The sequence below is a fragment of the Mercenaria mercenaria genome, unplaced genomic scaffold (genome assembly GCF_021730395.1).
Source record: "Mercenaria mercenaria strain notata unplaced genomic scaffold, MADL_Memer_1 contig_2159, whole genome shotgun sequence".
Taxonomy (NCBI): Eukaryota; Metazoa; Mollusca; class Bivalvia; order Venerida; family Veneridae; genus Mercenaria; species Mercenaria mercenaria.
The window spans coordinates 7,205-16,829 of NW_026460199.1; the positions used below are offsets into that span (position 1 = coordinate 7,205).

Sequence of the window (9,625 nt, forward strand, 5' to 3'; positions counted from 1 at the left end):
TTTTGTCTGACAGCACATCCTGGGGGTTGGGATTCTGACATCTCTGTGTTTCTTATTATCATTGTCTATTACATCACATGTACTAAGTGAAACATATTTTTTGGCATTGTAGGAGGATGAAAAGGAAACAGAACTTACTGCTAAACAATCGAAAACGAAAGTTACAAAATACAAGTTGCACATTGGCTGGGTGACCTACCAGAAATGGTAGTTTCGACAAGTAACATCAAAATATGGCGGTGACACTCTGGAAGTTTTTTTCATGAGAAAGACGTTCTACAGTCTTCGAAATGGCAAAAAAATGTTTTTCCCTAATGGCAAAAGCTATTTTGGTTTCTTGTCAGAAATTGATGCTTGTTTGAGTACATTCAAAAGTGACTAGATTGAAGCATTTCATGCCATTGATGGGAATGAGTGTAGTCTCCAAGATCAAATAGAATTTATTTCTCTTAGTTTTATGTTTACCTTAGAACAAGGTAATTGGACATAATTGCTGCAACATATAAAAAGGATAAATCTTCCGAGGAGGCGTCTGAAGATTAATCAGGTATGAAAAGCACAATAACACAAGGTTTGGAAACTAGACATGAAACAAAAATGAATGGAGCTGATGGAAATCAATAAGAATTCAAGTTTTCTTGTGAATGGAATGAGACCAGGGGAAATGTCAATCAAGTACACAAAAGAAAAACAGTCATTGTATGACAACTCCTTATCATATTTGAGTTGCTATTCCATCAAAGGATGTAATGAAAGAATACAACCTTCGAAGAATACAATCCCTTTCTGGATGGATTTCGGATGGCAAATATGTCAGTTGGTGGAATAACGATACACAATGTACTGGAAACAAATGCCAGTGATAACACATAAAATGCAGAATCTAAGTTAGATGAAGTCGTTATATATACTTCCCATGATATACATGATATACTTGGCTTTGAAGCAGCTGGAGTACATATTTGGTTCTTGGTGTGGTTACAAGGAATTTCCCGGAAAATCCAGTGATTTATTGGTACATGGATGGACAGCTTATATATGTTGGACGAGAGTTGTGTGCCATTCCTGTTACATTTCTGGCTCATACAGTGTTGCTCTTGAGATTGAAACTGAAGGTACAGTAAAAACGTTTGAGGTCAGTCCACCAGTATATGTAAGGTGCAGTCCATCCAAGCCCAAGACAGTCACTAGGGAGGTGAAGACCTTGTCTTCTGATGAGATATCAGTTACACATATTGATTTGCATGATATTGTCTTTGGAAATAAAATTGGACAGGGGTCATTTGGAGAAGTATATAAAGGCAGTTGAATTGACACTGATATCGCTATTAAAAATCAAAGTTAAAAGAATGAAGTATTGTAAGAAGCTTCTTTTGCGTGACATTGCTGTACACAGCAGGATAAGACACCCCCACATTGTGCTCATAATGGGTTTTGCAGTGGCTATGGACCACCTGTATCCGATTGTAGAATATGTTAAACGTTTGAATCTTGATGATGTTATCTTTAGTGAGGAAAATCAGAAACTAGATGTGGGCAAAATGTGTACATTTTCATTGCAAATTGCACAAGCTGTGGCATATCTATATAACCAGAAACCTGCGGTAGTTCATTGTGACATCAAGCCAGACCACATAATTATTTCAGAGAATGCTGATGTTGTGAAACTGTGCGATATGGGTCTTTCAAAATTAAATATATTAAACAGTACACTGACAACATTCGCAAATCAAAACGGACTTCAGCCTGGAACACCTGCCTACCAAGCGCCTGAAGTTATTTTGAACCACTCACCTGCTTGCAAAAGCACTGATGTTTGGAGCTTGCCATGCACCATATCTGAGGTATTTTCAGAAGAGCAAGTATGGCCTCTATAGGGAGATTCTCTAAAGGAAATCACTGAAGTAATGAAAAAGAAGAACACCATATAGACTCAGAAAATTGTTGGAAGATCAGGCTATTCCAAGAGTGGTAAACTTGGTCAGTCGTGGCCTGAATTACAACAGTGAAGAACGCCCGGCAGCTATTGAATTTATTGCAGAGTTGTAAAAGCTCACATGAGCTTAGTCTCATGTTAGATTTAACGATGTCCCTTTGTTGATTGAAATTGTATGTGATTTTAGCTCACCTGAGCCAAAGGCTCAAGGTAAGCTTTTGTGGCTACTCTATGTCTGTCGTCCGTCAAAAATTTTCTTCTTCAAAACCACTGGGAAAATTTATTGCAACCCTCACAGGAATTTTCTTGGGTGCGCCTCTTTCAAAATTGACCAAAGAATTGAAATCAATGCATAACTCTGCTTGCCATGGCAACCAAAAGGATACCTTTAAATATTTTCTTCTCGGGAACTGTCAGCCTGATCTGAAAAATATTTTGTAGGAATGATCTTTGGCTGACTCTCTACAAAAGATGCCCAAGCCGTTCCGTTTCGATAAAAACATGGGCCCATGGGGCTGAGCTTATTTTCCCTATATGTCTCTAAAGTTAACGTCAAATATCTTCTTCAAAACTTATTGGCAGGCTTACACCAAACGTCACAGTAATGTTCCTTCGGTGGCCTCCTTTCAAATTGCCCAAATAATTGAAATCCATGCTGAACTTTGGTTATCTTGGCAACCGAAAGGAAAATCTTTAAAATTCTTCTTCTCAGAAACTATCGGCGAGGTCTCAGGATTATTTTGTAAAATGATCTTTGGGTGATTCTCTACAAAAATTGCCAAAGCAATTCTAATTCAATAAAAAAAAAAAACATGGCCACCAGGGTGCGCGGCTTATTTTGCCTATATGGCTGTATCGTAAACTTCAAAAATCTTCTTCAAAACCACTTCGCCATTCAGTCAGTATCTGTTTGGTATGCACCCCTTTTAACAGTTAATGGTATTGTCCAAATTTAAAGATTGACAAGTTCATTAAGAAATGTGACGGGGTAAGGGTTAATACATTTAAGTTTAACTTAAGTTTTAATGTTACAATTACAGGAGAGGGACAAGCTGTATCTGACCAGGACTGTGATCTTTCAGCTTGTACAAGCTCTCAAATACAAGATCAGTTTACCTGATGAAAATTTCTTACTTCTTGTTCAGGTACACAGATTACATAATTTCATCCCCTATTCTCAACAGACGCTGAACAGACGCTTTGTAAAGGGAGTAAACTCTAAGAGAAGCTAGTGCGTACATTGATGGAGGAAGTACGTTTGGGGTTGGAAACTGATACAGCTAAACATACTATGGATTACATTGCATCTGTAATGCTACAAGAAGAGGTTATTATGGAAGAAACAAGACGCAGATGCCAGGTATCAGCCTGCGCAGAAATACATACATACGTCCCTGGCAAAGCATTTCCAAAAATAAAAATTATGTATTAACAGCACGTGAATTGCCTTGTTTGCAAACGATTTTAAACTACTTTTTTCGCTGGATCCGCCCATGTATAAACGGGAGAAAAATTGTGTGCAAACAAGGCAATTCACGTGCTGTTAATACATGATTTTTATTTTTGAAATGCTTTGCCAGGGACGTATGTATGTATTAATGATTTTTGTTAGTATCAGTCGGTTTGTTTTTACCTGATTTTTCGCAGAAATCATATAATAAACCTCGGAAGCTAGTCACTAGCTTCGTACTCATCCGTACTCCAAGTGTGTTCGTACTCAAAATAATTCGAATGTAAAGTTGTTGTTCTTAAAATTGTGTTCCTGTTAATTAAATTTTTAAGATATATGCAAAATTATGTGTAATGTAACGTTTGTAATAACTAGAAATAAAAATAACATGCTCAAAAACCTTCAAATCACGCTTTTAGTAGTGTTGTTGTTGTTATGTGTGCCCCGGTTATGGATATTTAAAACATGTTTACCGTTTCCAAGAACAACCGAATGGTAACTAAAAATGTATCGGAATCGTAAAGTCATCACATATGAAAACAATGCATTCAGTCGTCGTGTAATGTTTTTTTATGCAAGAATAGCGACAATACACGTTTGTTTTGTGTATTAACGCCTGCAGAAGCCCTTGGGATATGTTTGTGACCTCGACTTTCGGTCTCGGTCACAAACAATCCCGCGGGCTTCTGCAGACGTTAATACACAAAGAAACGTGTATTATCCCTACACTGATGGTAGAGGAGGACCCCAGGTGCCCGTCCATGCATTATTTCAATACGGGCGGGCACCTGGGTAGAACCACCGACCTTCCGTAAGCCAACTGAATGGCTTCCTCACATGAAGAATTCAACGCCCCGAGTGAGGTTCAAACCCACATCAGTGAGGGGCAAGTGATTTGAAGTCAGAGACCTTAACCACTCGGCCACGTAGGCCCCCTCTTTCAATACTATTTCAGTCATTATTAGTTGAATGTTGTCCAAGCAGTATGAATACACGTTTAAGATTCGCATGTCTTTAAACATGAGAGATTTATGCAGCAGTCTGAAAGTGTTCAATTTCTTCTCTCTGTTTCTTGTACAACGCTGAGTGAATTAAAAAAAACATGTCCATTTGAAAGACACTGTTTACAGTTTTAAAGGTATGTGTCGGTCAGTATATTTAGCAAGTATATTGGTATGTCTAAATAAATTATATATGTAAATATGATAAATACAATAACAATCCCGTTAAAATACTACTTTTATAAATTTACAGAAAAAAACTTTGTACGAGCGTATATATATTGTGCATGCTGCATGTTACATTAACAGTTGTGGTTTTCAAGCGCAACCAATTTAACTCTACCAGTTAGAGAGGGGTTTCTAGTGACAATCTTTCCTATTGTGAGTAATAAACTACAGCAATTTTCATGAAAAATTGCTTTTCTCGTTTCATGATCAGCTGTAGAAAGGAACCACTTTCGATGTTTAAATCCCAAATACAGTATTATTACTTTCAACTACATTGCGCCGAGATATTTCTTGTTTATTTTTTAGAATGGATATACGTTCAAACGTATTTGCTATTTGCATACTTTCTGATACATTCATAACTGCAACATGCTTATTCTGAATAGTCTAAAATAGTGTTGCAAACATTTCTCCAGGTTGTTTGCATTATCCTTTGTTCATTTTCTACCTTCCAAACAATTCTTGGTTTTACTCTGAGCAGCTGTTTCATTACAGGTGTCATGTTCTTCCTATCAATACCAGAGCCATCAATAAGAAAAAGTATGATCGGTTTTCCATTTTCTCGTGCTCCTTCAATAACGCTGCCGTACCTAGTATCTTTACAGAAAGATAATGATGCAACAGCGATAACAACTGACGTTTTATTTACAACATCATCTAGTTCTGTACCAAAAGAATGTCCTGCCTGCACGTCTTCGCTTTCCTTTAAAAGAGATCTGTTTTCATTTTTGATCTTGGTAAGACTTCTTAATTCATCTTCCAGATCTTTAACTAAATTATCTTGAACAAAACTGTTGTCATCTTCGTGGTAAACAAGAAGTGCAGCATGCTTGTATTTGTTCTTACCTGTCCGAAGTCGTTGAATTACCTCATTACGGTGCCATTTTTTGCATGCTTTAACGGACGCGATAGCCGTTAGAACTGAAATAAATGCAACTGAGAGGCATATAATAACATTGTATAGTGCAAAGAAACATATGTTCTTCACTAGATCTAGGGTACTCTGTTCAATAGCTATTTGCAAGCCATCTTTATTGGTGCAAGTAAGATTTTGCGAGGTAATGTTTACCATTTTTGTGTCTAGCAGCCATTTAATGAAAGTTTTAGCACCACATGTAGAACATGACAGGTTGTTTCCTTTTAGATATACTGCAGAATAGCTGTCATTCTGTCTAGTTGTATGATATATCGAGTCCAAAAGACTTATTGATGTTTCGTCAAGAATGTGTATAAAATTATTTCGTAAATCGAGAACTTGAAGATTTTCTAGATGTTTCAGTAAAAACGTCACCTGGCGCAATTTGTTTCTTGAAAGATCAATCGTCTTCAAATCAACATTGGTATCAAACATGTTCAGTGGGATTGTGTTTAAGTTGTTTGCCGACAAACTTATAAATTGTAAATGTGACCATGATTTTACTAAAATTTCAAAGAAAGAGCCATTATTTTTGGCCATTCTAAAAAGCTGATTAAAGGACAGATCCAATATCTTAATGTTTGGGGCAAAATGTGCAAGTAAAGGATTTATGAACTGTAGTCCATTATACGAGACGTCTACTTGTTCTAAACTGGACGCAATGCAGTTGTTGCAGAAATGGTCTACATGCAAATCCAAATACTTGAAGTTGTTGTTTTTTAATATCAAACGCTGGAGGAGAACTTGTTTTGGCTTATCTATAATAACTGTAATATTATGTATCCAGATACTTGATAGTGCAGGCACAACTGAAGACATGTTGAGTATCTTTGCTTCAATAAAGATTACGAACCCCACCGCATGAATTGTTGGGTTTTTCACAACTATATTTGAAATAACAAGTCTTCCTGGTGGGAATCTCATTCTCGGTGGCAAAATCACGTGGCTTAAGTCAAGAACGATGTTTCTGAGGTCACAGAAATCGAAATCGTCTTTAAAAGTATCACCAAACGTTGCACCCGACGCATTAACAAGTTTAAGGTACCTTAGGTATTTCAATACAACAAAATGAAATGCTGTTATCCCCGTGTCACTCATATCTACATACGTCAATATTTTTTGTCCTAGAATTTGTCCAAAACTTTCACCAATCACATTTGGGGGATGGTACTCATTCATTCTAGACATCGTAAGTTTAGTTAAGCTTGGTAATTTATCTGTCCCATTTAGACTTTGTAATAAATCATCAAAACTCAGTCTGAAGCAATCACTCACATCTAACCATTTGACAGAATTAAGACCAACAAACGTATCAGGATCCAGATATAAATAACCAAGATGTAGCTGCAATTCATCCAGCCTCTTCAGGTCAGAAAAGGTTTCAGCTGATGTATTTAAATCCGAAGAAGACAATGAATTATTGATTTCCAAGTATTTCACATTTTTCCAGCCTTTGGAGTTAAAATCAGTGCTGTTTATTGCCATACTTTCATTAGGTCCTAAAAAGTCCACTACCCGAACTCTTGAAATCTCTTCTGAAATCCTATTAGGAAAATAATTACATCTTAATGTTTCTTTATCTTCAACTACACAGCTTTTCCTTAACGCAGATGTCAAAGAAAACGTAAGTAGAACTACAGTAAAAACCGGAGACATTTTAGAAGCTTATTCATAAGAAATATGTGATAACTTCGTATATTTGTGTAGATTCTCTAATTTATAACAGTGTACTGTGTTTAAGCAGATTCATAACATTGTCATGTACGCTTTGTACGAAAACATGTCACCATTACATCAGGAGTACATCAAGTAGTTCATCCACAGAACGTTTCGCAGTAAACCTGTGATATAGAAAAAAATCATATTAGTTTTGTATTTATGTAAAATATGCATTATTCCTTAGGAGATTTTGCATGCTAAATTTCTTCATTCTAAATAAATATGGTTTTGATAATTGTTTATTCATAATGATAAATGAACACTAAATGGAATAAAATCCTCAAACCATTTCCAAAATTGGTGAATATTAGATAAGAACTACTCAATGAAGAGAGGGTACTATTACAATTTTCACAATTTTAGTAAATCAATGGCGATAACACAGAGCCTCTGTGACAATTCAGTTGGTTTAAGAACCTGGCCGAGATGTATTTTTGTGGATGCCAACCACCCGCCGGTGATCACATAATACGACTATTTGCAAAGATTTATACATGTATATTTGATTCCATAACAATAAACAACACGTTTTTCAACTGCGAAATCACTGAACTTTACAATTGGTCGTATACTTTTCAAATGATATAGAAGTGCGAGACTATTTGCAAAGATTTATACATGTATATTTGATTCCATAACAATACACAACACGTTTGTCAACTGTGAAACCACTGAAACTTTACAATTGGTCTTCCAGATGTTTCAAGAGGCCTCACGAAAAGATAACAATGTGTGTTCTTCTGATAGTGAAATACTTGAATAACCAAGCCTGACAATAATTGTTTCAACAAAACCCCGTGATATGACCTAAATTGTATCGTTGTGGAGCATATGCCGCATTTCTTGGAATTGTAACCTAGTGTTTCATTGAAGGTTCCATGTACAACACCGAATGAACAAATCTGTGGATGCCTCTAAACTGGTTCTTGAAGATTTGCAAAGGTTGAGTTCTTCTCAACCCGCGGCTAGAAGATATGGATGCATTTCAACTACCGTACTCAAACAGGTTCAATCAAACTGAGCTTGTAACATTCTTATTTTTGTCTTTTTAAGCGATCTGTGAAAGTCTTGTGTTTTAAACAAATTTTAAATATAAATACACCTTTAAACGTGATATTGTAATGCTTCATTCTGTCTCTCAGGTTGTTACTTTCGTTTTGGCTTCTTTTAATGGCAACAGCACATTGAATATTGAATGATAAAGTATTGTTGTCCTATTACATTTTCACAAGACAGCAACAAAACATTACGGAGTACGCATGTTTGATCTTTCCCTTAGTTTTGAAACCGTTTTTCCGTCAAAGTTTTTGTATCCGATTTTCACGACTTGTGCCAGCAATTTTGTATTCCTTCATTTTAGTTTCCTGATGTAGCAACCTTGCTAAAGTAAATTTTCTTCTGTATTTTTTTTTAATCTGTCATATTTATGTACGCTAACTAAGGAAGGCAGTGAATTTTTCATAAGTGCAGCAATGTATACTCAAAACTTCTCAAGAGAGCAAAGTTTGAAGTATTTATTGTAGTTTACTTTCCGCAAAGCAACTATTGTACTCATAGTTTTTCCGTGGGGCGTTCATTGTGAAATTATCGCTTGATTGGTGTGGGATGTTAGATTTATATTAGGGCTGTTCACCGTCCTTAGTGAATTCCAGCACCACATTTTCGGCTATTGTGTTTTACATTCATTCAGAATTAAGATTTAAAATTTGTCTCATTAATGCATGTTTCGAAGTTTAGATATCCTTTTAGGAAATATACTACTATTTTAAAACAAGTTTATTACATAAAGAGTAGTTTGTATGTGCTGGCTATTAGCCCTTCTTGTGGTGGTGGTGGTGGAGAAGGTTGGCCAAAATCGGATAAAATTGATCGTCATGAACATCTAGGACTCGTTTCATTCTATGTTATCAAACCTGGTCTGCGACACTTTCTGGAACACTCGCAGACTTACAGAAGTCGGCGCAAAACATCTCTCACAGGTTCGAATCCATTTGCAGTGATCTATTACACTTTCAGAAATACACGCAAAAAATCAGGAAGCGCTGCTTAACCAGTTCTTCCTCTCATAGACATTCCTAATAGATTTCAATCCATTTCGACCAGTCTGTGTAACTTTCAATCGCAGACTTTCAGAAAAACGGTTCCAGTGGAAATAAAGTCATTTATAACATCGTGTTTCCATCTTAAACTGGTCGGTGACACATCTAGGAGGACTCGATGAGTTTTAGAATCTGGTGACGATGAAAGTAAAGTTGAATATTACACCTTGGTTTCATTTAAAATTGTTTAAGTACTAATAGTCTGCGACACTTTCAAAAGAACGCTCTCCACGGTAATCGAATACTAGCTCATTTTATCAACTTATCAGATCAAAT

The 9,625-nt window shown here is 36.2% G+C and overlaps 1 protein-coding gene across 1 annotated transcript; it reads left to right on the top strand.

The window, feature by feature from the left end:
* The first annotated feature begins 1,427 nt into the window (after positions 1–1,427).
* On the top strand, positions 1,428–4,472 carry LOC128552212 (mitogen-activated protein kinase mpk-1-like). Its single transcript, XM_053533239.1, has 3 exons — positions 1,428–1,862; positions 2,977–3,081; positions 4,371–4,472. The coding sequence occupies exons 1-3, from the start codon at positions 1,428–1,430 to the stop codon at positions 4,470–4,472; spliced, it is 642 nt and encodes a 213-aa protein (XP_053389214.1).
* The last annotated feature ends 5,153 nt before the right edge of the window (positions 4,473–9,625 follow it).